This window comes from Triticum dicoccoides, chromosome 7A, assembly GCF_002162155.2.
Source record: "Triticum dicoccoides isolate Atlit2015 ecotype Zavitan chromosome 7A, WEW_v2.0, whole genome shotgun sequence".
NCBI lineage: Eukaryota > Viridiplantae > Streptophyta > Magnoliopsida > Poales > Poaceae > Triticum > Triticum dicoccoides.
In genome coordinates, this window is record NC_041392.1 from 333,235,045 (window position 1) to 333,262,996 (window position 27,952).

At 43.7% G+C, this 27,952-nt stretch overlaps 1 protein-coding gene across 1 annotated transcript in view; it reads left to right on the forward strand.

Moving 5' to 3' along the window:
- Positions 1-27,952, forward strand: part of LOC119333484 (exocyst complex component SEC8-like) — a 68,607-nt gene that overhangs the window by 2,042 nt on the left and 38,613 nt on the right. Inside the window, exons 4-17 of the mRNA XM_037606360.1 lie at positions 16,719-16,780; positions 16,863-16,994; positions 17,201-17,412; positions 17,574-17,739; positions 17,877-17,975; positions 18,816-18,886; positions 19,791-19,971; positions 20,057-20,269; positions 20,397-20,570; positions 25,991-26,095; positions 26,397-26,506; positions 26,780-26,953; positions 27,428-27,551; positions 27,640-27,746. Coding sequence (XP_037462257.1) covers positions 16,719-16,780; positions 16,863-16,994; positions 17,201-17,412; positions 17,574-17,739; positions 17,877-17,975; positions 18,816-18,886; positions 19,791-19,971; positions 20,057-20,269; positions 20,397-20,570; positions 25,991-26,095; positions 26,397-26,506; positions 26,780-26,953; positions 27,428-27,551; positions 27,640-27,746 — 1,930 coding nt within the window. The remainder of the gene's footprint in view (positions 1-16,718; positions 16,781-16,862; positions 16,995-17,200; positions 17,413-17,573; positions 17,740-17,876; positions 17,976-18,815; positions 18,887-19,790; positions 19,972-20,056; positions 20,270-20,396; positions 20,571-25,990; positions 26,096-26,396; positions 26,507-26,779; positions 26,954-27,427; positions 27,552-27,639; positions 27,747-27,952) is intronic.

Sequence of the window (27,952 nt, forward strand, 5' to 3'; positions counted from 1 at the left end):
CGCCTCCGTATATAAAAGGGGTAGGAGAAGGTGGCCATCCAAGGAGGGCGTGCCATAGGGGGGAGTCCTACTTTGACTCCTAGTCCAAGTAGGATTCGGCCGCCCCATCCTTCCTTCCACCAGAGAGGGAAAAAGGGGAAGGGATATAGAGGGAGAAGGAAAGAGGGGGGCCACCCCCTCCCCTAGTCCAATTCGGTTTGGGCAAGGAGAGGGGTTCCCCTCCTCACGTGGCCTTTCTCCTCTCCTCCAATATGGCCTAATAGGTCCAATACTTTCCCCGGGGGGTTCCGGTAACCCCTTGGTACTCCGGTAAAATATCCGAATCACTCGGAACCATTCCCATGTCCGAATATAACCTTCCAATATATGAATATTTACCTCTCGACCATTTTGAGACTCCTCGTCATGTCTGTGATCTCATCCGGGACTCCGAACAAACTTCGGTCATCAAATCACTTAACTCATAATACAAATCGTCATCGAACGTTAAGCGTGCGGACCCTACGGGTTCGAGAACTATGTTGACATGACCGAGACAGATCTCTAGTTAATAACCAATAGCGGAACCTCGATTCTCGTATTGGCTCCTACATATTCTATGAAGATCCTTATCGGTCAAACCGCATAACAACATACGGTATTCCCTTTGTCATCGGTATGTTACTTGCCCGAGATTCGATCATCGGTATCCTTATACCTAGTTCAATCTTTTTACCAGAAAGTCTCTTTACCCGTTCCATAATGCATCATCCCGTAACTAACTCATTAGTCACATTGCTTGCAAGGCTTAAAGTGATGTGCATTACCGAGAGGGCCCAGAGATACCTCTCCGATGCTCGGAGTGACAAATCCTAATCTTGATTTATGCCAACTAAACAAACACCATCAAAGACACCTGTAGAGCATCTTTATAATCACCCAGTTACGTTGTGACATTTGATAGCACACAAAGTGTTCCTCCGGTATTCGGGAGTTGCATAATCTCATAGTCAGAGGAATATGTATAAGTCATGAAGAAAGCAATAGCAATAAAACTAAACGATCATGATGCTAAGCTAATGGATGGGTCTTGTCCATTACATCATTCTCTAATGATGTGATCCCGTTCATCAAATGACAACACATGTCTATGGTGAGGAAACTTAACCATCTTTGATTATCGAGCTAGTCAAGTAGAGGCATACTAGGGACACTCTGTTTGTCTATGTATTCACACATGTACTAAGTTTCCGGTTAATACAATTCTAGCATGAATAATAAACATTTACCATGATATAAGGAAATATAAATAACATCTTTATTATTGCCTCTAGGGCATATTTCCTTCAGTCTCCCACTTGCACTAGAGTCAATAATCTAGTTCACATCGCCATGTGATTTAACACCAATAGTTCACATCATCATGTGATTTAACACTCTATAGTTCACATCGCCATGTGACCAATACCCAAAGGGTTTACTAGAGTCAATAATCTAGTTCACATCGCCATGCGATTAACACCCAAAGAGTACTAAGGTGTGATCATGTTTTGCTTGTGAGAGAAGTTTAGTCAACGGGTCTGCCACGTTCAGATTCGTATGTATTTTGCAAATTTCTATGTCTACAATGCTCTGCACTAAGGTACTCTAGCTAATTGCTCCCACTTTCAATATGTATCCAGATTGAGACTTAGAGTCATCCGGATCAGTGTCAAAACTTGCATCGACGTAACCCTTTACGACGAAATTTTGTCACCTCCATAACCAAGAAGCATATCCTTATTCTACTAAGGATAATTTTGACCGATGTCGAGTGATCCACTCCTGGATCACTATTATACCCTCTTGCCAAACTCATGGTGAGGTACACAATAGGTCTGGTACACAACATAGCATACTTTATAGAACCTATGACTGAGGCATAGGGAATGACTTTCCATTCTCTTTCTATTTTCTGCCGTGGTCGGGTTTTGAGTCTTTACTCAACTTCACACCTTGCAACACTGGCAAGAACTCCTTCTTTGACTGTTCCATTTTGAACCACTTCAAAATCTTGTCAAGGTATGTACTCATTGAAAAAACTTATCAAGCGTCTTGATCTATCTCTATAGATCTTGATGCTTAATATGTAAGCAGCTTCACCGAGGTCTTTCTTTGAAAAACTCCTTTCAAATACTCCTTTATGCTTTCCAAAAAATTCTACATAATTTCCGATAAACAATATGTCATTCACATACTTATCAGAAAGGTTGTAGTGCTCCCACTCACTTTCTTGTAAATACAGACTTCACCGCAAGTCTGTATAAAATTATATGCTTTGATCAACTCATCAAAGCGTACATTCCAACTCCGAGATGCTTGCACTAGTCCATAGATGGATGGCTAGAGCTTGCCCATTTTGTTAGCACTTTTAGGATTGACAAAACCTTCTTGTTGCATCATATACAACTCTTCTTTAAGAAATCCATTAAGGAATGCAGTTTTGACATCCATTTGCCAGATTTCATAAAATGTGGCAATTGCTAACATGATTCAGACAGACTTAAGCATCGCTACGAGTGAGAAAATCTCATAGTAGTCAAAACCTTGAACTTGTCGAAAACCTTTTGCAATAAGTCGAGCTTTGTAGATAGTAACACTACCATCAGCATCCGTCTTCCTCTTGAAGATCCTTTTATTCTCTATGGCTTGCCGATCATCGGGCAAGTCAACCAAAGTCCATACTTTGTTTTCATACATGGATCCCATCTCAGATTTCATGGCCTCAAGCCATGTCGCGGAATCTGGGCTCATCATCGCTTCCTCATAGTTCGTAGGTTCGTCATGGTCTAGTAACATGACTTACAGAACATGATTACCATACCACTCTGGTGCGGAACGTACTCTGGTTGACCTATGAGGTTCGATAGTAACTTGATATGAAGTTTCATGATCATCATCATTAACTTCCTCACTAATTAGTGTAGGCATCACTGGAACTGATTTCTGTGATGAACTACTTCCAACTCGAGAGAAGGTACAACTACCTCATCAAGTTCTACTTTCCTCCCACTCACTTCTTTCGAGAGAAACTCCTTCTCTAGAAAGAATCCATTCTTAGCAAAAAATCTTGCCTTCGGATCTGTGATAGAAGGTGTACCCAATAGTTTCTTTTTGGGTATCCTATGAAGATGCATTTCTCCGATTTAGGTTCGAGCTTATCAGGCTGAAGCCTTTTACACATAAGCATCGCAACCCCAAACTTTAAGAAATGGCAGCTTGGGTTTCTTGCCAAACCACAGTTCATATGGTGTCGTCTCAATGGATTTAGATGGTGCCCTATTTAACGTGAATGCAGTTGTCTCTAATGCATAACCCCAAAACGATAGTGGTAAATTGGTAAGAGACATCATAGATCGCACCATATATAATAAAGTGCGGTTATGATGTTCGGACACACCATTATGATGTGATGTTCCAGGTGGCGTGAGTTGCGAAACTATTCCACATTGTTTTAAATGGAGGCCAAAACTCGTAACTCAAATATTCGCCTCCGCGATTAGATCGCAGAAACTTTATTTTCTTGTTACAATGATTCTCCACTTCACTCTGATTTTTTTTTGAACTTTTCAAAATGATTCAGACTTGTGTTTCACTAAGTAGATATACCTATATCTGCTCAAATCAACTATGAAGGTTAGAAAATAACAATATCCGCCACGAGCCTCAACACTCATCGGACCGCATACATCGGTATGTATTATTTCCAATAAGTTAGTGGATCGCTCCATTGTTTCGGAGAACTGAGTTTTAGTCATCTTGCCCATGAGGCATGGTTCGCAAGTATCAAATGATTCATAATCAAGTGATTCCAAAAGCCCATTGACATGGAGTTTCTTCATGCGCTTTACACCTATATGACCTAAACGGTAGTGCCAGAAATATGTTGCACTATCATTATCAACTTTGCATCTTTTGGCATCAATATTATGAATATGTGTATCACTACGATCGAGATTCAATAAACCATTCACATTGGGTGTATGACCATAGAAGGTTTTATTCATATAAACAGAACAAAAATTATTCTCTGACTTAAATGAATAACCGTATTGCAATAAACATGATATAATCATATTAATGCTCAACGCAAACACCAAATAACATTTATTTATGTTCAATTCTAATCCCGAAGGTAGAGGGAGTGTGCGATGGTGATCGTATCAACCTTGGAATACTTCCAACACACATCATCACCTCGTCTTTAACTAGTCTTTGTTTATCTTGCAAGTCCGGTTTCAAGTTACTACTCTTAGCAACTGAACTGGTATCAAATACCCTGGGGTTACTATGAACACTAGTAAAGTACACATCAATAACATGTATATCAAATATACTTTTGTTCACTTTGCCATCCTTCTTATCCGCCAAGTATTTGGGATAGTTTCGCTTCCAGTGACCATTCCCTTTGTAGTAGAAGCACTCAGTTCCAGGCTTAGGTCTAGCTTTGGGCTTCTTCATGGGAGTGGCAACTTGCTTGCCATTCTTCTTGAAGTTCCCTTTCTTTCCCTTGCCCTTTTACTTGAAACTAGTGTCTTTTCAACCATCAACACTTGATGTTTTTTCTTGATTTCTACCTTCGCCGGTTTCAGCATCACGAAGAGCTTGGGAATCGTTTCCATTATCCCTTGCATGTTATAGTTCATCACGAAGTGTGATAGTGACTAGAGAACTCTGTCAATCACTATCTTATCTGAAAGATTAACTCCCACTTAATTCAAGTGATTGTAGTACTCAGACATTCTAAGCGCATGCTCACTAGCTGAGCTATTCTCCTCCATCTTGTAGGCAAAGTACTTGTCAGAGGTCTCATACCTCTTACCACGGGCATGAATCTGAAATACCAATTTCAGCTCTTGGAACATCTCATATGCTCCGTGGCGTTCAAAATGTTTTCGAAGTCCCGATTCTAAGTGGTAAAGTATGGCGCATTAAACTATCAAGTAGTCATCATACTGAGCTTGTCAAACGTTCATAACGTCCGCATCAGCTCCTGCAATAGGTTTGTCACCTAGTGGTGCATCAAGGACATAATTCTTATGTGCAGCAATGAGGATAATCCTCAGATCACAGACCCAGTCCGCATCATTGCTACTATCATCATCTTTCAACTTAATTTTCTCTAGGAACATATAAAAATAAAACAGGGGAGCTATACATGAGCTATTGATCTACAACATAGATATGCAAATACTATAAGGACTAAGTTCAAGATAAATTAAGTTCAACTAATCATATTACTTAAGAACTCCCACTCAGACAGATATCCCTCGAGTCATCTAAATGATCACGTGATCCATATCAACTAAACCATGTCCGATCATCACGTGAGATGGAGTAGTTTTCAATGGTGAACATCTCTATGTTGATCATATCTACTATATGATTCACGTTCAACCTTTTGGTCTCAGTGTTTCGAGGCCATATCTGCATATGCTAGGCTCATCAAGTTTAACCCGAGTATTCTGCATGTGCAAAACTGGCTTGCACCCGTTGTATGTGAACGTAGAGCTTATCACACCCTATCATCACGTGGTGTCTTAGCATGAAGAACTGTCACAATGGTGCATACTCAGGGAGAACACTTATACCTTGAAATTTTAGTAAGGGATCATCTCATAATGCTACCGTCGTACTAAGCAAAATAAGATGCATAAAAAGATAAACATCACATGCAATCAAAATATGTGACATGATATGGCCATCATCATTTCGTGCCATTGATCTCCATCTCCAAAGTACCGTCATGATCTCCATCGTCACCGACATGACACCATGATCTCCATCATCTTGATCTCTATCAACATGTCGTCACATGGTCGTCTCGCCAACTATTGGTTTTGCAACTATTGCTATCACACATCGATAAAGTAAAGCAATTATATGGCGCTTGCATCTTATGCAATAAAGAGACAACCATAAGGCTCCTGCCAGTTGTCGATAACTTTAACAAAACGTGATCATATCATACAACAAATTATATCACATCATGACTTGACCATATCACATCACAACATGCTCTGCAAAAACAAGTTAGACGTCTTCTACTTTGTTGTTGCAAGTTTTACGTGGCTTCTACGGGCTTCTAGCAAGAACTGTTCTTACCTACACATCAAAACCACAACGATTTTTCATCAAGTGTGTTGTTTTAACCTTCAACAAGGACCGACCGTAGTCAAACTCAATTGAACTAAAGTTGGAGAAACAGACACCCGCCAGCCACCTGTGTGCGAAGCACGTCGGTAGAACCAGTCTCATGAACGCGGTCATGTAATGTCGGCCCAGGCCGCTTCATCCAACAAATACCACCGAATCAAAGTAATACGTTGGTGGTAAGCAGTATGACTATTATCGCCCACAACTCTTTGTGTTCTACTCGTGCATATAACATCTACGCATAGACCTGGCTCGGATGCCACTGTTGGAGAACATAGTAATTCAAAAATTTCCTACGATCACGCAAGATCTAACTGTTGGAAATATGCCCTAGAGGCAATAATAAAAGTGTTATTATTATATTTCTTTGTTCATGATAATAGTCTTTTATTCATGCTATAACTGTATTATCCGGAAATCGTAATACACGTGTGAATACATAGACCACAATATGTCCCTAGTGAGCCTCTAGTTGACTAGCTCATTGTGATTAACAGATAGTCATGGTTTCCTGGCTATGGACATTGGATGTCGTTGATAACGGGATCACATCATTAGGAGAATGATGTGATGGACAAGACCCAATCCTAAGCATAGCACAAAGATCGTGTAGTTCGTTTGCTAGAGCTTTGCCAATGTCAAGTATCTCTTCCTTTGACCATGAGAGCGTGTAACTCCTGGATACCGTAGGAGTGCTTTGGGTGTATCAAACGTCACAACGTAACTGGGTGACTATAAAGGTGCACTACAGGTATCTCCGAAAGTATCTATTGTTTTATACGGATCGAGACTGGGATTTGTCACTCCGTGTAAACGGAGAGGTATCTCTGGGCCCACTCGGTAGGACATCATCATAATGTGCACAATGTGACCAAGGGGTTGATCACGGGATGATGTGTTACGGAACGAGTAAAGAGACTTGCCGGTAACGAGATTGAACAAGGTATCGGTATACCGACGATCGAATCTCGGGCAAGTAAAATACCGCTAGACAAAGGGAATTGTATACGGGATCGATTGAGTCCTTGACATCGTGGTTCATCCGATGAGATCATCGTGGAACATGTGGGAGCCAACATGGGTATCCAGATCCCGCTGTTGGTTATTGACCGGAGAACGTCTCGGTCATGTCTGCATGTCTCCCGAACCCGTAGGGTCTACACACTTAAGGTTCGATGACGCTAGGGTTATAAAGGAAGCTTGTATGTGGTTACCGAATGTTGTTCGGAATCCCGGATGAGATCCCGGACGTCACGAGGAGTTCCGGAATGGTCCGGAGGTAAAGATTTATATATAGGAAGTCCTGTTTCGGCCATCGGGACAAGTTTCGGGGTCATCGGTATTGTACCGGGACCACCGGAAGGGTCCCGGGGGCCCACCGGGTGGGGCCACCTGCCCCGGGGGGCCACATGGGCTGTAGGGGGTGCGCCTTGGCCTACATGGGCCAAGGGCACCAGCCCCTAGAGGCCCATGCGCCAAGATATAGGAAAAAGGGGAGAGTCCTAAAGGGGGAAGGCACCTCCGAGGTGCCTTGGGGAGGATGGACTCCTCCCCCCCTCTTGGCCGCACCCCTTTCTTGGAGTAAGGGGCAAGGCTGCGCCTCCCCCCTCTCCCCTGCCCCTATATATAGTGGAGGGGAGGGAGGGCATCCACAGCTGAGCCCTTGGCGCCTCCCTCCCTCCCGTGACACCTCCTCCTCTCCCGTAGGTGCTTGGCGAAGCCCTGCAGGATTGCCACGCTCCTCCATCACCACCACGCCGTTGTGCTGCTGCTGGATGGAGTCTTCCTCAACCTCTCCCTCTCTCCTTGCTGGATCAAGGCGTGGGAGACATCATCGAGCTGTACGTGTGTTGAACGCGGAGGTGCCGTCCGTTCGGCACTAGGATCATCGGTGATCTGAATCACGACGAGTACGACTCCATCAACCCCGTTCACTTGAACGCTTCCGCTTAGCGATCTACAAGGGTATGTAGATGCACTCTCTTTCTACTCGTAGCTGGTTTCTCCATAGATAGATCTTGGTGACGCGTAGGAAAATTTTGAATTTCTGCTACGTTCCCCAACAGTGGCATCATGAGCTAGGTCTATTGCGTAGATTCTTTGCACGAGTAGAACACAAAGTAGTTGGGGCGTTGATGTTGTTCAATATGCTTACCGTTACTAGTCCAATCTTGTTTCGACGGTATTGTGGGATGAAGCGGCCCGGACCGACCTTACACGTACTCTTACGTGAGACAGGTTCCACCGATTGACATGCACTTGGTGCATAAGGTGGCTAGCGGGTGCCAGTCTCTCCCACTTTAGTCGGAACGGATTCGATGAAAAGGGTCCTTATGAAGGGTAAATAGCAATTGGCATATCACGTTGTGGTCTTGCGTAGGTAAGAAACGTTCTTGCTAGAAACCCATAGCAGCCACGTAAAACATGCAAACAACAATTAGAGGACGTCTAACTTGTTTTTGCAGGGTATGCTATGTGATGTGATATGGCCAAGAGGAATGTGATGAATGATATGTGATGTATGAGATTGATCATGTTCTTGTAATAGGAATCATGACTTGCATGTCGATGAGTATGACAACCGGCAGGAGCCATAGGAGTTGTCTTTATTTATTGTATGACCTGCGTGTCATTGAAGAACGCCATGTAAACTACTTTACTTTATTGCTAAACGCATTAGTCATAGAAGTAGAAGTAGTCGTTGGCGTGACAACTTCATGAAGACACGATGATGGAGATCATGGTGTCATGCCGGTGACAAGATGATCATGGAGCCCCGAAGATGGAGATCAATGGAGCTATATGATATTGGCCATATCATGTCACAACTATATAATTGCATGTGATGTTTATCATGTTTATGCATCTTGTTTACTTAGAACGACGGTAGTAAATAAGATGATCCCTTACAACAATTTCAAGAAGTGTTCTCCCCTAACTGTGCACCGTTGCTACAGTTCGTCGCTTCTAAGCACCACGTGATGATCGGGTGTGATGGATTCTTACGTTCACATACAACGGGTGTAAGACAGTTTTACACAGCAAAAACACTTAGGGTTAACTTGACGAGCCTAGCATGTGCAGACATGGCCTCGGAACACGGAGACCGAAAGGTCGAGCATGAGTCGTATAGTAGATACGATCAACATGAAGATGTTCACCGATGATGATTAGTCCGTCTCACGTGATGATCGGACACGGCCTAGTTGACTCGGATCATGTGATCACTTAGATGACCAGAGGGATGTCTATCTAAGTGGGAGTTCATAAGATGAACTTAATTATCCTGAACATAGTCAAAAGGATTTTGCAAATCATGTCGTAGCTCGCGCTTTAATTCCACTGTTTAGATATGTTCCTAGAGAAAATATAGTTGAAAGTTGATAGTAGCAATTATGCGGACAGTAGAAAGCTTATGTCCTTAATGCACTGCTCAGTGTGCTGAACCCCAAACGTTGTTTGTAGATGTTGCGAACATCTGACATACACGTTTTGATAACTACGTGATAGTTCAGTTAAACGGTTTAGAATTGAGGCACCAAAGACGTTTTCGAAACATCGCGGAACATATGAGATGTTTCAAGGGCTGAAATTGGGATTTCAGGCTCGTGCCCATGTCAAGAGGTATAAGACCTCCGACGATTTTCTTAGCCTACAAACTAAGGGAGAAAAGCTCAATCGTTGAGCTTGTGCTCAGATTGTCTGAGTACAACAATCACTTGAATCGAGTGGGAGTTGATCTTCCAGATGAGATAGTGATGTTTCTCCAAAGACATTGCCACCAAGCTACTAGAGCTTCGTGATGAACTATAACATATCAGGGATAGATATGATGATCCTTGAAGTGTTCGTGATGTTTGACACCGCGAAAGTAGAAGTCAAGTAGGAGCATCAATTGTTGATGGTTGGTAAAACCACTAGTTTCAAGAAGGGCAAGGGTAACAAGGGATACTTCATGAAATGGCAAAACAGTTGCTGCTCTAGTGAAGAAACCCAAGGTTGAACCCAAACCCGAGACTAAGTGCTTCTGTAATGAGAGGAACGGACACTGAAGCGGAACCACCCTAGATACTTGGTAGATGAGAAGGCTGGCAAGGTCGACAGAAGTATATTGGATATACATTATGTTAATGTGTACTTTACTAGTACTCCTAGTAGCTCCAGGGTATAAGATACCGGTTCCGTTGCTAAGTGTTAGTAACTCGAAATAAAGAGCTACGGAATAAACGGAGACTAGCTAAAGGTGAGCTGACGATATGTGTTGGAAGTGTTTCCAAGTTTGATGTGATCTAACATCGCACGCTCCCTCTACCATCAAGATTAGTATTAAACCTGAATAAGTGCTCTTGCACCTAAAGGAATGGTTTATTGAATCTCGATCGTAGTGATACACATTTTCATGCCAAAAGATATAAGATAGTAATGATAGTACCACTTACTTGTGGCACTGCCATGTAAGTCATATTGGTATAAAACGCATGAAGAAGCTCCATGTTGATGGATTTTTGGACTCACTCGTTTTTGAAAAGTGTGAGACATGCGAACCATGTCTATTGGTGTATATGCATGAAGAAACTCCATGCAAATGGACCGTTTGGACTCAATTGATTTTGAATCACTTGAGATATGCAAATCATACCACATAGGCAAGATGACTGAAAAGCCTCGGTTTTCAATAAGATGGAACAAGATAGCAACTTGTTGGAAGTAACACATTTTGATGTGTGCAGTCCAATGAGTGCTGAGGCATGCAGTGAATATCGTTATGTTCTTACTTCACAGATGATTTGAGTAGATGTTGAGTATATTTATTTGATGAATCACGAGTCTGAATTATTGAAAGGTTCAAGTAATTTCAGTGTGAAGTTTAAGATCTTCGTGAAAAGATGATAGAATGTCTATGATATGATCATAGAGATGAATATCTGAGTTACGAGTTTTGGCACACAATTAAGACATTGTGGAAATTGTTTCGCAATTAATACCGCCTGGAACACCATAGTGTGATGGTGTGTCCGAACATCATAGTTGCACCCTATTGGATATGGTGCGTACCATGATGTCTCTTATCGAATTACCACTATTGTTCATGGGTTAGGCATTAGAGACAACCACATTCACTTTAAATAGGGCACCACGTAATTCCGTTGAGATGACACCGTATGAATTATGGTTTAGAGAAACCTAAGTTGTCGTTTCTTAAAAGTTTGGGGCTACGACGCTTATGTGAAAAAGTTTCAGGCTGATAAGCTAGAACCCAAAGCGGATAAATGCATCTTCATAGGACACCCAAAACAGTTGGGTATACCTCCTGTCTCAGATCCAAAAGCAATAAAGGATTGTTTCTTGAATCAGGTCCTTTCTCGAGGAAAGGTTTCTCTCGAAAGAATTGAGTGGGAGGATGGTGGAGACTTGATGAGGTTATTGAACCATCACTTCAACCAGTGTGTAGCAGGGCACAAGAAGTTGTTCCCGTGGCACCTACACCAATTGAAGTGGAAGCTTATGATAGTGATCATGAAACTTCAGATCAAGTCACTCCCAAACCTCGTAGGATGACAAGGATGCGTACTACTTGAGAGTGGTACGTAATCCTGTCTTGGAAGTCATGTTGCTAGACAACAATGAGCCTACGAGCTATGGAGAAGCGATGGTGGGCCCGGATTCCGATAAATGGCTTGAGGCCATAAAATCCGAGAGAGGATCCATGTATGAAAACAAAGTGAAGACTTTGGCAGAACGGCTTGATGGTCGTAAGGCAAATGAGTACGGATGGATTTTAAAAGGAAGACAGACAATGATGGTAAGAATTACCATTAAGAAAGCTCGACTTGTCGTTAAGATGTTTTCCGACAAGTTCAAGGAGTTGACTACGATGAGATTTTCTCACTCGTAGCGATGCTAAGAGTCTGTTGGAATTATATTAGCGATTACTGCATTATTTATGAAATCTTGCAGATAGGATGTCAAAACATTGTTTCCTCGACGATTTTCTTGAGGAAAGGTTGTATGTGATACAACCGGAAGGTTTTGTCAATCCCGAAAGATGCTAATAAGTATGCAAAGCTCCAGCAATCCTTCTAAGGACTGGAGTGAGCATCTCGGAGTTGGAATGTATGCTTTGATGATGATCAAAGATTTTGGTGTATACAAAGTTTATGAGAAACTTGTATTTCCAAAGAAGTGAGTGGGAGCACTATAGAATTTCTGATGAGTATATGTTGTTGACATATTGATGATCAGAAATGAATTTCAATGGAAAGCCTGGATTAAGCTACTTGAACATTGAGCATCAAGATCTATAAGGATAGATCAAAATGCTTAATAGTACTTTCAAATGAGCACATACCTTGACATGATCTTGAAGGTGTTCAAGATGGACCAGTCAAAGAAGGAGTTCTTGCCTGAGTTGTAAGGTACGAAGTTAAGACTTAAAGCTCGACCACGGCAGAATAGAGAGAAAGGACGAAGGTCGTCCCCTATGCTTAAGACGTAGGCTCTTCAGTATGCTATGCTGTGTACCGCACCTGAAGTGTGCCTTGCCATGAGTCAGTCAAGGGGTACAAGAGTGATCCATGAATGGATCACAGGACAACGGTCAAAGTTATCCTTAGTAACTAGTGGACTAAGGAATTTTCTCGATTATGGAGGTGGTAAAAGAGTTCGTCGTAAAGGGTTACGTCGATGCAAGCTTAACACCTATCCGGATAGCTCTGAGTAGAGATACCGGATACGTATAATGGAGCAACAATTTAGAATAGCTCCAAGTAGAACAGTTATTTGGAATAGCTCCAAATAGAACGTGGGAGCTACATCTAGGAGATAACATAGAGATTTGTAAAGCACACACGGATCTGAAAGGTTCAGACCCGTTGACTAAAACCTCTCTCACAAGCAGAACATGACCAAACCCCAGATCTCATTGAGTCTTGATCACATGATGATGTGAACTAGTTTAGTGACACTAGTAAACTCTTTGGATGTTGGTCACATGGTGATGTGACCTGTCAGTGTTAATCACATGGTGATGTGAACTAGATTATTGACTCTAGTGCAAGTGGGAGACTGTTGGAAATATGCCCTAGAGGAAATAATAAAAGTGTTATTATTATATTTATTTGTTCATGATAATAGTCTTTTATTCATGCTATAACTGTATTATCCGGAAATCGTAATACACGTGTGAATACATAGACCACAATATGTCCCTAGTGAGCCTCTAGTTGACTAGCTCGTTGTGATCAACAGATAGTCATGGTTTCCTGGCTATGGACATTGGATGTCGTTGATAACGGGATCACATCATTAGGAGAATGATGTGATGGACAAGACCCAATCCTAAGCATAGCACAAAGATCGTGTAGTTCGTTTGCTAGAGCTTTGCCAATGTCAAGTATCTCTTCCTTTGACCATGAGAGCGTGTAACTCCTGGATACCGTAGGAGTGCTTTGGGTGTATCAAACGTCACAACGTAACTGAGTGACTATAAAGGTGCACTACAGGTATCTCCGAAAGTATCTATTGTTTTATACGGATCGAGACTGGGATTTGTCACTCCGTGTAAATGGAGAGGTATCTCTGGGCCCACTCGGTAGGACATCATCATAATGTGCACAATGTGACCAAGGGGTTGATCACGGGATGATGTGTTACGGAACGAGTAAAGAGACTTGCCGGTAACGAGATTGAACAAGGTATCGGTATACTGACGATCGAATCTCGGGCAAGTAAAATACCGCTAGACAAAGGGAATTGTATACGGGATCGATTGAGTCCTTGACATCGTGGTTCATCCGATGAGATCATCGTGGAACATGTGGGAGCCAACATGGGTATCCAGATCCCGCTGTTGGTTATTGACCGGAGAACGTCTCGGTCATGTCTGCATGTCTCCCGAACCCGTAGGGTCTACACACTTAAGGTTCGATGACGCTAGGGTTATAAAGGAAGCTTGTATGTGGTTACCGAATGTTGTTCGGAGTCCCAGATGAGATCCCGGACGTCACGAGGAGTTCCGGAATGGTCCGGAGGTAAAGATTTATATATAGGAAGTCCTGTTTCGGCCATCGGGACAAGTTTTGGAGTCATCGGTATTGTACCGGGACCACCGGAAGGGTCCCGGGGGCCCATCGGGTGGGGCCACCTGCCCCGGGGGGCCACATGGGCTGTAGGGGGTGCGCCTTGGCCTACATGGGCCAAGGGCACCAGCCCCTAGAGGCCCATGCGCCAAGATATAGGAAAAAGGGGAGAGTCCTAAAGGGGGAAGGCACCTCCGAGGTGCCTTGGGGAGGATGGACTCCTCCCCCCCCTCTTGGCCGCACCCCTTTCTTGGAGTAAGGGGCAAGGCTGCGCCTCCCCCCTCTCCCCTGCCCCTATATATAGTGGAGGGGAGGGAGGGCATCCACAGCTGAGCCCTTGGCGCCTCCCTCCCTCCCGTGACACCTCCTCCTCTCCCGTAGGTGCTTGGCGAAGCCCTGCAGGATTGCCACGCTCCTCCATCACCACCACGCCGTTGTGCTGCTGCTGGATGGAGTCTTCCTCAACCTCTCCCTCTCTCCTTGCTGGATCAAGGCGTGGGAGACATCGTCGAGCTGTACGTGTGTTGAACGCGGAGGTGCCGTCCGTTCGGCACTAGGATCATCGGTGATCTGAATCACGACGAGTACGACTCCATCAACCCCGTTCACTTGAACGCTTCCGCTTAGCGATCTACAAGGGTATGTAGATGCACTCTCTTTCTACTCGTAGCTGGTTTCTCCATAGATAGATCTTGGTGACGCGTAGGAAAATTTTGAATTTCTGCTACGTTCCCCAACACTAATTAGGAGATGCATAGCAACGAGAGGGGAGAGTATGTCCACGTACCCCGTAGACCAAAAGTGGAAGCGTTTAGTAACACGGTTGATGTAGTCAAACGTCTTCACGATCCAACTGATCGAAGTACCGAATGTACGACACCTCCATGTACAGCACACGTTCAGCATGATGACGTCCCTCGAGCTGTTGATCCAGTTGAGGATGAGGGAGAGTTCCGTTAGCACGATGGCGTGGCGACGGTGATGATGAAGTTACCGGCGCAGGGCTTCACCTAAGCACTACGATGATATGACCGAGGTGTTGTACTATGGAGGGGGGCACCGCACACGTCTAAGAGATTGTCTATTGTGTCTTTGGAGTGCCCCCCGCCTCCGTATATAAAGGGGGGAGGCGGAGGTGGCCGGCCAAGGAGGGCGAGCCATAGGGGGGAGTCCTACTTGGACTCCTAGTCCAAGTAGGATTCGACCCCCCCCCCCCATTCCTTCCACCGAAGAGGGAAAAGTGGGAAGGGAGAGAGAGGGAGGAGGAAAGAGGGAGGCCGCCCCCTCCCCTAGTCCAATTCGGTTTGGGCAAGGGGGGCGTGCCCCTCCTCACGTGGCCTTTCTCCTCTCCTCCAATATGGCCCAATAGGCCCAATACTTTCCCCGGGGGGTTTCGGTAACCCCTCGGTACTCCGGTAAAATATCCGAATCACTCGGAACCATTCTGATGTCCGAATATAACCTTCTAATATACGAATCTTTACCTCTAGACCATTTTGAGACTCCTCATCATGTCCGTGATCTCCTCCGGGACTCCGAACAAACTTCGGTCATCAAATCACTTAACTCATAATACAAATCGTCATCGAACGTTAAGCGTGCGGACCCTATGGGTTCGAGAACTATGTAGACATGACCGAGACACATCTCCAGTCAATAACCAATAGCGGAACCTGGATGCTCATATTGGCTCCTACATATTCTACAAAGATCTTTATCGGTCAAACCGCATAACAACATACATTATTCCCTTTGTCATCGGTATGTTACTTGCCCGAGATTCGATCGTCGGTATCCTTATACCTAGTTCAATCTCGTTACCGGCAAGTCTCTTTACTCGTTCCGTAATGCATCATGCGATGACTAACTCATTAGTCACATTTCTTTCAAGGCTTAAAGTGGTGTGCATTACCGAGAGGGCCCAGAGATACCTCTCCGATGCTCGGAGTGACAAATCCTAATCTTGATTTATGCCAACTCAACAAACACCATCGAAGACACCTGTAGAGCATCTTTATAATCACCCAGTTACGTTGTGACGTTTGATAGCACACAAAGTGTTCCTCTGGTATTCGGGAGTTGCATAATATCATAGTTAGAGGAATATGTATAAGTCATGAAGAAAGCAATAGCAATAAAACTAAACGATCATAATGCTAAGCTAACGGATGGGTCTTGTCCATCACATCATTCTCTAATGATGTGATCTCGTTCATCAAATGACAACACATGTCTATGGTCAGGAAACTTAACCATCTTTGATTAACGAGCTAGTCAAGTAGAGGCATACTAGGGACACTTTGTTTGTCTATGTATTCAGACATGTACTAAGTTTCCGGTTAATACAATTCTAGCATGAATAATAAACATTTATCATGATATAAGGAAATATAAATAACATCTTTATTATTGCCTCTAGGGCATATTTCATTCACTCTGCCCTCTGGTTGTATCTCTTCTTCCTAGCCGACTGGGATGCAGGGTACAGTTGGCGGACCGCCTCTCTCGCCTACCTATACCGCCGCTCGGTAAGAGAGTATGTCATTGCTTTTTACGAATGTATGCTCCATGATATTGTGTTATATCTGATCATCAATTGTTGTTTTGTAGCTTGACGAGGCAACCAAGAGGACGGAAGATACTTCTGGTATGGGTGGATATGTGTGGGCCCTCTCCATTTGGATGTGGGAGCGACTGCCGGTGGGGGCGTCTAGAGAAGTTAAGAAGAGGTCCGTGGGATGCGTATGGCGAAGATGGCGACTCTACTCGACACCCGACCGTAGCTTACGAGTGGGACATTGTGGGTCTCTACACGGGCACATCCAAGGTTTCGTACAAGGCCTTCACCAATGAGATGGCCGCTTTGACGGTTCCGCAGGTATATGAACTAGCTCACCTTTCTCTTTGACGCCACTTTCATTGGGAACTTACCAATGTTTGTGTAATAGGTAAACTGGTGGCCGTATCATGACCAAGAGTGGGGGTTCGAGCTGAACGTGATGTGCGAGGAGGACAACGGTCTTTGGCGATGCATGGTGCCCATGCTATGTGTGTGCGCCGTCGAGTGGCACTTGCCACACCGCGTGGCCGCGCAGTTTGGGATCTACCAGCATACACCATCGGGCATGCCGAACGATACCGGCGGCCACGAACTCCACTTGTGAGTGCATTGTCCTCCGTTATCATGATTTCATTGCGGTTGACGTTCTTATGATGTTTTGTGTTGTTTATGCCTTGTAGGATGAGCCGGAAGAAAAATTAGTCGATCACAGATTGGGGAGAGCAGCATAAAACTTTTGTGACGGAGTGGAACCGGCGCAGGTGGCGTAAAGATGTGGAGAGGCGAGTGCTTGACTGGGGTGATAACGCCCACCACATGAGGTGGTACGACGATGGCCAAAAGCACCGTCTTCGTCTCAGGCCTCGGTGGATGACAGAAGATATCGCGCAGCTGGAGGAGGATGCCCCCGAGGAAGAGGCCTACCAGGCCAGCATCAGAGACATGGGTGGATTTAGGTAGTTTGCACCCCTGATCAATAGAGTGGTAAGTTGTGTTCTTCTGTGTTGAACCGGCGGTTGTACGTAATTTTTTATTCATCATTGTACTCACTTATGCCTTCACAGTCCGGCGGGCTGAACAGATGCATCTTTGATGGCTCAGATGCACTAGGTCATGCCCCCGGGAACGGAGATTCTGAGAACAACATGAGGGAGACGATGAGGGTAACATTCCAGCTGCCTAGAAATACACTGTGTTCTCATTCATTTGCAACCATAAATCTGATTGGGGGTGGCAATGGGTAGGGTATGGGTGGGTACAACCTCCTTCTACCCAAACCCATACCCATAGAAACTTTTTATACCCACCCACTTCAATACCCATGGGTATAAACCGACACCCATGCCCATACCCATCGGGTATCCTATACTCAATGGGTATCCATCGGGTACAATATATAGCATTCAAATTCTTAAGAGGTAGAGACATGAGTTCAAAATTCAAGTGATCATGGTAGAGTAGTATAGCACGTATGTGGCCTCCTCTAGTGGGTGGCCTCTTGGAGGCATCAAGGGAGTATGAGCAGCGGTTGGTGGAAGGCCGACGTAGTGGAAGGCGGTGGTGGGAATTGTGGATCGCTGGATCAAGTGTTCGACAAGAGTCTGGTAGCGAAGAGTCGATATTTCATCTTTTTGAGGAGTCAGATAGGACGTATGAGGAGTGGCGAGCAGGTGATTATGAGCCTATGAGTTATGACTTGTTTAAGGAATACCAGATTTAGGGTTGGACCATATGAGTTGGATGTTAACCCCACATGTTATAGGAGTTATTTTCATTTTTTTCTGGGTATCCATTGGGTTACCCATGGGTACAAATTCTTACCCATGCTCTACCCATATATTTTGCGGGTATGGGTACCCATTACCCGTGGGTAGAAAATCTCTTCAAGTCTTGCCCATACCCATTGTTTACTGGTAGGGTACCTGCGGGTACCCATACCCATGGGCAAAACTGCCATCCCTAAATCTGATCAGTATTATGTCCTTGTTTCGTTGTGACTGCAGAAGTTCGTGAAGCGTTGCCACAAGCTGGTAGCCCTGCTTGGGTGCGCTGGCTCGGTTGAGCTCATGATCCTGTAGCTACACAGGGTAACGTCGCTTCATCGAGCCATGCTGCCTCGTCGTCTAGGTTGGTTGAGGAGGAGGAGGAGGAAGAGGAGGAGGAGGCCCATGAAGAAGAAGATGGGGAGGAGAGAAATGGAGAGGAGGAGTACAATGAAGATTACAGACCTCCATCAACTCAAGCATCTCAGCTTCCGAAGAGGAATAAGCCAAAGAAGGATTGGCAGAGTCCATCCCCATTCCAGAAACCGATTTCTCGAGAAGGGCGCAAGAAGAAGCCAGACGAGAATCGTTCAAAGAACAATAAGGACCGTACCTCCAAGAGAGGAAGAAGCACGTAATTGTGGTCTTGGCTTGTTAGCGTAATTGTTTTAGTTGGCTTTACGAAACAACTTGTGTTAGTTGGGGTTGTCGAACTATGTGTTATTTGTGAAACTATGTGTTAGTTTGAATCATTTGCTATTTGTGAAACTATGTAGTACTGTTTGCTATTAATATCTCAAGTGTGATAACATGTCATATTATATGAGATATGCATATTTTAGTCTCTTAAATATATATTATACTGTATTGTTTGCTGTGATAAAACTAAAAAAACAATTACTAAAACTTGTAAAAATGCAAAACCACAGGACCCCACCACCAAGCCCCCTGACAATAGGATCTCATAACCTATTGTCAGGGGTTGATCGTTTTCGGTTACTGCAAGTTCCCATGCAAAAACCACAGAAACCCTACCGCCTCCCATAACATACGGCTGAGGCCCTTGGCGGTAGGATAATGGTGTGCTGGTCATCAGTTGACGGCTGTGTTCGTTTTTGCTAGGATGCCTGACCCTATCGCCGAGCCCCGTGGCAGTAGCAAAGGAGTCGTTTTTTTTTAAACTGGGTCAGATCGTGAAATTCTTTTTGATAAAAGGGTCAAAACCCGAAATTCAGCCTCTTACCGGTTCCGACGCCCTACCCCCTCTCGTAGCCCTCGTATAGCCCACTCTCTCCAGATCTCGCTCGTCTCCCCTGGTCCCGCCTCGCCGTCGGTAACGATGAACCGCCACCGCCGTGGCATCTTCGACGGCCTCCCGATTCCGGCCGACAAATCTGTAAGTCCCGAATACATCCCTCCATTCCGCCTGGAATTTATATGGAATTTGAAATTGGGGTCTGGCCGGGCGTGCGTGCGTGCAGTACCTGAAGGAAGGGCTGTCGCGGATCGACGAGGGATGGGCCGCGGCGCGGTTCGACTCGCTGCCGCACGTCGTGCACATCCTCACCTCGAAGGACCGCGATGGCGAGATCCAGTTCCTCAAGGAGCAGAGCGACCTCATCGAGGACGTCGTTGACGAGGTCGTCCACGCGTACCACCATGGTTTCAACAAGGCCATCCAGAACTACTCCCAGGTCCGTCCGCCCGTCCGCCACACCACCTGCGCATTCCTTCTCCCTGGCGGATTATTCATCCCCGTCCATTTTGGAGAGTGTAGTCGCCGTTGCATTTTATTTTTATCATTTTACGGTGTGGTGCCAGATCCTGCGGCTGTTCAGCGAGTCCGCCGAGAGCATCACCGGCCTCAAGGGGGAGATGTCAGAGGCCAAAAAGCTGCTTGGGAGGAAGAATCAGCACCTTGGGCAGCTATGGTACAGGTCCCTCACGCTGCGCCACGTGATCTCCCTGCTGGATCAGGTTGAGGATGTTGCCAAGGTCAGTGGGCACACTTCACCCGATACAATTATGTACTACTTGGCAGCAACATTACATTAAACGTAAGTTGGTAATTAGGCTCTGTCTGTATTCTGCAACCAGACGTTGATGATCAACACAAATGCAAAAAAAGGACATTTGTGGGATGGAACAACAATATCATTTTTTAGCATGTGTTAGCCATTTTCTTTGCGTTGTTAAAATTCCGTATGCACTAGATGAGCCCAGCTGTTGCATACTCATGTTTGGTACATTTAATAATCATGCCAGGACAGTTTGTCTAATCTAGAAACGAAAAATCTTATAAACTGCTAGATGTGTGGGTTATGATATTCTGACAAAAATATTGACCAATTATGAAAGGAAAAATGATCATAGATTTGTAAGCTGCTTATCTATACTTACTAGCTAATTGCCTGTGTTGCAACGTGGGAAACATATTACGAGTGCCTCAATAGAGACGCCGTGAGTGCTTTTTTCCCCCCCTTATGGCCCGTCCCACATCGACGTCATCGGGGTAGGATCGCGTGGCAGAAAGTGAAGATGACGGAAAGGGAACGAGAGATTTTAGGAGGAGCCCACATAAATGATACTTTCCCTAAATTAAGGCGATCCTCGCTTGAGGTATTTAACTGCACTAAGCATGCTATAGTTAAAACCGGAAAAGAATGATGCTCTCCATAGTTAACGTGATCCTTCTGTCCAACGCTAGATGATACTTTCCATAAATTAATAGATGTTGTTTTTTGTTTCAAGGGAATGAGTAGGACAAGGAAAGAAAAAGAGTGAAGTGCATAGTAGGTCCTTGAACTATTTGAAGGGTGTCACGTAAGTCCTCAAACTATGAAAATCATCATCCAGGTCCTCGGAAGTACAACAAGTGTGTCATGCTAAGCAAAATATAGGTCCTCGGACTACTTTAATGTTGAGCTGATTTTGGACCTAGATGACACACTTACTACACTTTGAGGACCCAGATGATGATTTTCATAGTTCGAGGACCTAGGTGACACCCCTGAAATAGTTCAGGGACCTACAATGCACTTCACTCAAAGAAAAATATCGATTTGGTTCAGATTATTTCAAGTTACACTATATACGTTGGTTTTTGTTTTGTGCGGCATCGGTTGAGATTACCAAAAAAATCTACAGAAAACCAAGCGAGGATGGGGGGAGGCAAGGCGAACCTACCAACTCCCCTTTAAAAGTAGAGATTACCAATAAAAGTACGAGTGTGTAGGGATACTAGTCACCTTAACCATCCATAAAATCTGGTCAACAATGTAAAGAAGGTGAAACTTTTCTCGTGGTTGCTAGTTATTTTTAATTGTCTTTATTGCAAGAAGTGCTAACTAAGCCATGCAATTAACACCACAAAGTGATGAAATTAATCCCATGCTTTGTATTTTGTTTGATTTTGTCTGGCAAAATTAAAAGGGTAAATTTGATATATGCCACTATAAAGTTTCCAGTTTTGAAATATGCCATTACTGTTCTTTGATTTAGAAACATGCCACTACAAAGTTCACATGTTTTGAAATATGCCATTGCATACCCTTTTGAAGGATTAGACACCCTAACATGTGTGTATTTCCTTTTGTATTTGGTACATGGACAAAGCTGCCCCTTGGCCAAGTCAACACCTGCCACTCCTGATTCCTTTTTCTCTCGTCTCTCAAATCTGCTCCCGCCACCGCCGCCGGCGGCGGCGCTACTCCCAGCCGCCACCTCCTCCAGTTCCTCATAGCTGCTGGTCCAGAGTGCTGCCCTCGCCCAACATCTCTATTCTGCACGCCTTGCTGTTCACCGCTCGTCGCTGGTGCTTGGCACTAACGAAGGCCGAGAACAACGGCACAACGGCGATGCACCTGGCCGCGAAGGGTAGCATGGACGTGTGCATGTCGCGTGCGGCTCCTCGCTGTTCATGGCTCGCCGCTGGTACTGGTGTTTGCGACGCTAACGACGGCGGCAGGCAGTGATGCGTGTTGGGCAAACAGATAGCCTGTAGCAATGTCTGGCAGATGCAGAACCTGAAGCCTGTAGCTACTGAAGCAAATTTGACAGCATCTACTTGTACTGGAATGCATTGCTTGCTGTTCCAATTAAGGTTAGCTATAGAAATGATGATGTATAGAAGTATATGATTAGCAGATGCAAAACCTGAAGTCTGTAGCAACATGAAGCAAAATTGACAGCACATGCTCGTACTGGTATGCATCAATTGGCAACTTGACTTAAATATCACACCACTTGGCCAAATAGCATCAGTTCACATCCTAAATTCCCCCAATTCTGGGCAAAATAACATTACACAAATCATGACCAGTTCAGAGAATCAATTGTCACGTGATGGTTTTGAAAGATGAAAACACAAATTACAAGCAACTACTACTTCTCTCTAATCAAATCATTCAACTTCCTTTTGGTTCCGACTTCTGGCCTCACTCTAATGGTTGCAGACCCATTTTCCTTTGTAGGTGTAGTACCCTTTGGCTTTCTCTTCCCACCCTTTGTTGGGGATTTACCTGAGCTTGTTTGAACTACTTTTTTCTTGCCATTTGATGGGGATTTAGCTGCTGCCTTTTTCTTGCCTTCAGCTGGAGTTTTAGTTGAGTTTGATACAATGTTCTTCTTGCCTTTTGCTTGAGAAGCTCCTTGAGTTGTGGATTTTGCTGCAACCTTCTTCCTGCAAAATTAGAAAATATGATCCAAATACACATGACAAGCTGAGTGTAATTGGAAAAGATATGATCAAATTCTAATACCTTTTTGTGGCTGGTTGCACCTCTTTAGGGGCTGGATCCACCTCCTCACTTGCTTTTTGCTCTCCATCGTCTAGTCCTTGTTGCTCTCCATCATCGGGCTTTTCTTGTTTCTCTACATCATCTGGCTTTTCTTGCTCCCCATCATCTGGCTCTTCTTCCTCTTTATCGTCTAATTTAAAAGGAAGTTTGCAAGTTTTCTGATGATGACCAAATCCTTTACTTCTCTTGCATTTAACTGTTCTTCTCATAGGTTCCATCCAACCTCTAATCCTCACCTTCCTAGGCCTACCAGGCACATTCTTCGTTTGTACAGGAGGGTGTACCTTAAATCCTAGATCAACTTCCGGCCACTCTGATTTATCTGTCATTGGTGCAATCACACCAGCATATGCAGCTTGGAACCTCTCCAGAGAATAGTATTCATGGACAAAGTGGGTCTTGTGGGTCATGGGTAATTATCAGTTCACTAGGATCATCATCATCATCTATAGCCACCTCTCGAATATGCCCATCAACAACTGGTTCATCATCATCCAACATCTGAACAACAGGCACATTAACGGTCTTAGGCTCGACACCGTATATGTGCTCATCGTCAACACCTACATGCTCCTCTGGTAAGTCAAATGAATCAATGTCGTCTGTGTATTCAGTTTCTGAATTTGGCTGAGTTAGATTGTCTTGAGAAATATCTTCATGTGCTACTGCAGATGGGTCATTTTGAGTGGTCCCATTCTGAATTGTTTCATCATTTTGAGCAAGAACGTTAGAAACTTTCACAACAAGCTCTACGAACCTCTCTGATAGATGCATGTCAAACATAGCAGGAAGTTGGGAGTCATGGTTTAGACACACAGATTCATGCTTGCTCCTGTCAGAATACCAAACATGAGCCCTCTGATTAACCCCAAACTTAAGAACACCAGCTAAATCGGACATCATAGCATCCACAGTCAACGACTTGCGGTCGACAACCCATTTCAACACTCTGCCCTTGAAGTAAGATTTCAAGGCCGGTGGATGGTTAGTGCTAAACGATTCAACTTTAAGATCCAACGCAAACAAATCTGGTTGTCCAGACCTACAGAGCAAGAATGAATAATTCCAAAAAAATTGTCACACACACACAAATTTCAACTAAAGCAAATAACTAATTGCTGCAGGAGAGGATTAGCAAACTCACAAGGAAGGGGGAATGGGGCTGGATTCTTCCATGCTCCACACGTAGAGTTGCGGGAATCAAACGCTCCTCCCACCACCACCATCACCACTGGTTACCTCCATGTTTACAGAGAGGATACGAGCAGGGGCGTTGGTCAGGACTCATGAGAGCTGGGCGCGGCTGCGGGGGTAAAAATGGAGGAGGAGGAGGCCAGGTGCGGCGGCCGGGAGCAGCGGAGGCGCGGCGGCGGGAGTGGAGGCTCAGCGGCCGGGAGCAGGGGCGAGGAGACAGAGAAAGACGATATGAAAAGGGGATCGGGGCTGTTCTTTTTTTTTGATCTGTTGAATCGGTGGTGTCGTTGAGTTGACCAAGGGGTACTTTTGTCCATGTACAAATTATGAAGAGGTATACATACATATTACGATGTCTAATCCTCCAAAAGGGTATGCAATGGCATATTTCAAAGCATGTGAACTTTTAGTGGCATGTTTCTAAATCAAAGAATAGTAATGGCATATTTCAGAACTGGAAACTTTATAGTGGCATATATCAAATTTACCCAAACTAAAACCCCTCACAATAATGGCCTCCTCTATCTCTCTCGACAGACGGATGCTCTTCCCTTTCTCTGTCTGCTCAATGGCACACTTTAGTGCCAATTTAGGAAAATTAATATTCATCAGCGAGGCTGATTCCGGAGGAGCTATTTTTTTGTCAATCGTGTATCATTCTTTCAAGCATTTGTTGGGTGGTTATTTCATCGGTGGCTAATTCAACATGTGTAGGATAGCGTTGCAAAAAGCGTGCATTGCATGTGTAGGATAGCGCTATGTCGAAAATGCTGCAAAATCTTCTTGCCTACCATTATCTTAAGACATCCCAAGAAACTAATCTTGAAGTCACATGCCCTGTGACATATTTGGATGTGTTTGAAGTTTAGTCAGAATTGTATGATTGAAGTCTCAACGAGAATAATCGAAGCTATTATTTCATGTACCCTTCATATGAGTTTTTACTGTTTTATTTAAACATCTGGAACATAAATCCCGGTGATTTTTTCTTGTATGTAAAAAATTGTGTCTTCGTGGTGGTTTGCTTCTCCTTCATCCTTGCCTCGAATAATTATCATTGACTGGATGAGACTGGTCTGTAATTCTTTGTTGGCAGTTTCTTTTGAATCGTTAGCTGAAGTGTAGAAAGGAGGTTGAAGTGAACCTGTATTGTTCGACACAAATCATGTGAAAGTCACAATTCCTTGCTGTTTTTGCCTTCGAAATGAAATGTTATGTTTGCTTAATGCATCAATCATTTGGTCCAGCCAATATTTCATAGTGGAGCGGTTTTAAGCAATATTTCCTTATAGGATACTGGAGTATGTATCTAATTTCTAGCTTTTACAGTGTACATTCCTAAGTGCTCATTTCAGCCTTAGCATGTTTTATGTCCCAACTACCAAGAGTTTATTTCAGTATTAAGTTACTGAATTTCTGCAGGTTCCTGCTCGGATTGAAAACTTGATGGCAGAGAAGCAGCTATACGCCGCAGTGCAGTTGCATGTTCAGTCAATGCTGATGCTAGAGCGGGAAGGCCTTCAAGCGGTTAGTCTTAACATGCAAGTACTTTTGTAACAGGCCAGTGTACTTATTTGCAATATGCCTGCTGCAATTTACAATGTCTGCACCGTGTGCTAGTTTATCAGAATATGCACTTCCGGTCGGTAACACATAAAAGTGCAGTTCCATTTAGCGACGTATGAGAGATCAATAAGTTTATCTTTTATATGCCTGTTGGTCTGGTCACCCTCTTAATACACTCTGTACTTCAAAATAGCTCTTTATCCTATGATGACACATTCTTCCTTTCATCTTAGCATTTTCACATATTGACAAAATTTTAAAGGTAGGTGCTCTTCAAGATGTTCGATCTGATCTAACAAAGCTGCGTGGTGCACTGTTCTACAAAATTTTGGAAGAGCTGCATTGCCACCTATACAACAATGGTGAATATAGGTACATTTCATGTCCTCAATTCCTTTTGGCTTGTTTTGATTATTCCCCATTTTTTCTGTAGCCATCTTATGTCTTATAACTATTTTACAATCACATTTTTACACGCACTTTACTATGACAGTGTGAACACCAGTGAGTAAGTGTGTTTGAGAATCTTTATTTTGATTTTGACTTCTCGGTAACTCTTTTGGCAATGATCACCATACGTGTCAACTGATTCTCGATTCAAATTCTGTCATTGATCATCAGCTCTTCATCTGTGTTTTTTTCCAGCTTGGTGACTTTAAGCATGGTTGACAGTGAGGACATACCAACTTCTGGAGCCACTGGTCGCTTAGTAAACAGCATGCAGCCTCTGTCCAGGAGAACAATGTCTATTAAAGGTGAAAATCACTTTAGTGGACCAGCTACTGCAGATGGGATAACAAAAACTAGTTCTGTTGGATGGTATGTTCCATTCCCTATGCTTATTCCAAGTTATGATGGAACTAATGATATCCTTGCATCTCATAACGTAAAAAACTAGATTGTGGTAATTCCATTCTTGTGCTCAAAAGTTTTGATGCATTATATATCATATAGCTATCGTAAATGATAAGTTGCCGAATACCTGCAAGACGTGAACAATTATATGCTTCAGAGTAATGCCCATCAAATTCATTAATTATTTCTTCGAATCAGTTCTATTTATGTTTAGTGAATCTACCAGAACTGCACATGTAAACAGTAAAATAGGTATACAGAGTTGCTAAGCTACTGTGTTATCCTTGTTGAGTTGTTTCAATGAAATATATTACTATGTTAGCCATTTCTTGTTGTTTGCATCTGTATCAAATAGTCAGAAGGTCATTGTTTATGTATGGAATAAACTAACTAGTATTTGTTATCTAATTTTTGATTTTTTTGTTTCCATATTTTCAGTTCTTCATTTGATGGCCCAGATGATGATAGTAGCTTAGGTGGTGGGTGTGGTCGGAAGGATTCCAAAAGTTTCTCTTGTGAAATTCCGATTTTCCTTTCTTGCGCTACACCAGACGAGTTCCTTGTATGGCTTATTCTCTGTACATTGTGGGTTAACATTATTTTGGGGTCAAATTACCTGAGTTATTTATTTATTTTTAATGCTGCTTTAGGAATCAATGAGAAAGGCAGATGCTCCCCTCAATGTGAAATACTTAAGAACATTGGTGCAATGCTTATCCATGCTTCAAAAGGTTGCAGCTGCTGGAGCTGTGATATGGTATTTACATTCTATTTTGTTTTATATATTTGTCACACTGAGTAAGCTTTGCATCTATTAGACATTAGTTTTTGTTTTGAGTAGACTGGATAAATATCCTTCTTCCTAAGAAGAAGGAATCCTTATTTGGTGCTAAATTCAGGGAAAGATCATAAGATTGAAGTTCATAGCTGTACCCTGTTTTGCCCAATTTTTTAGAACAACTG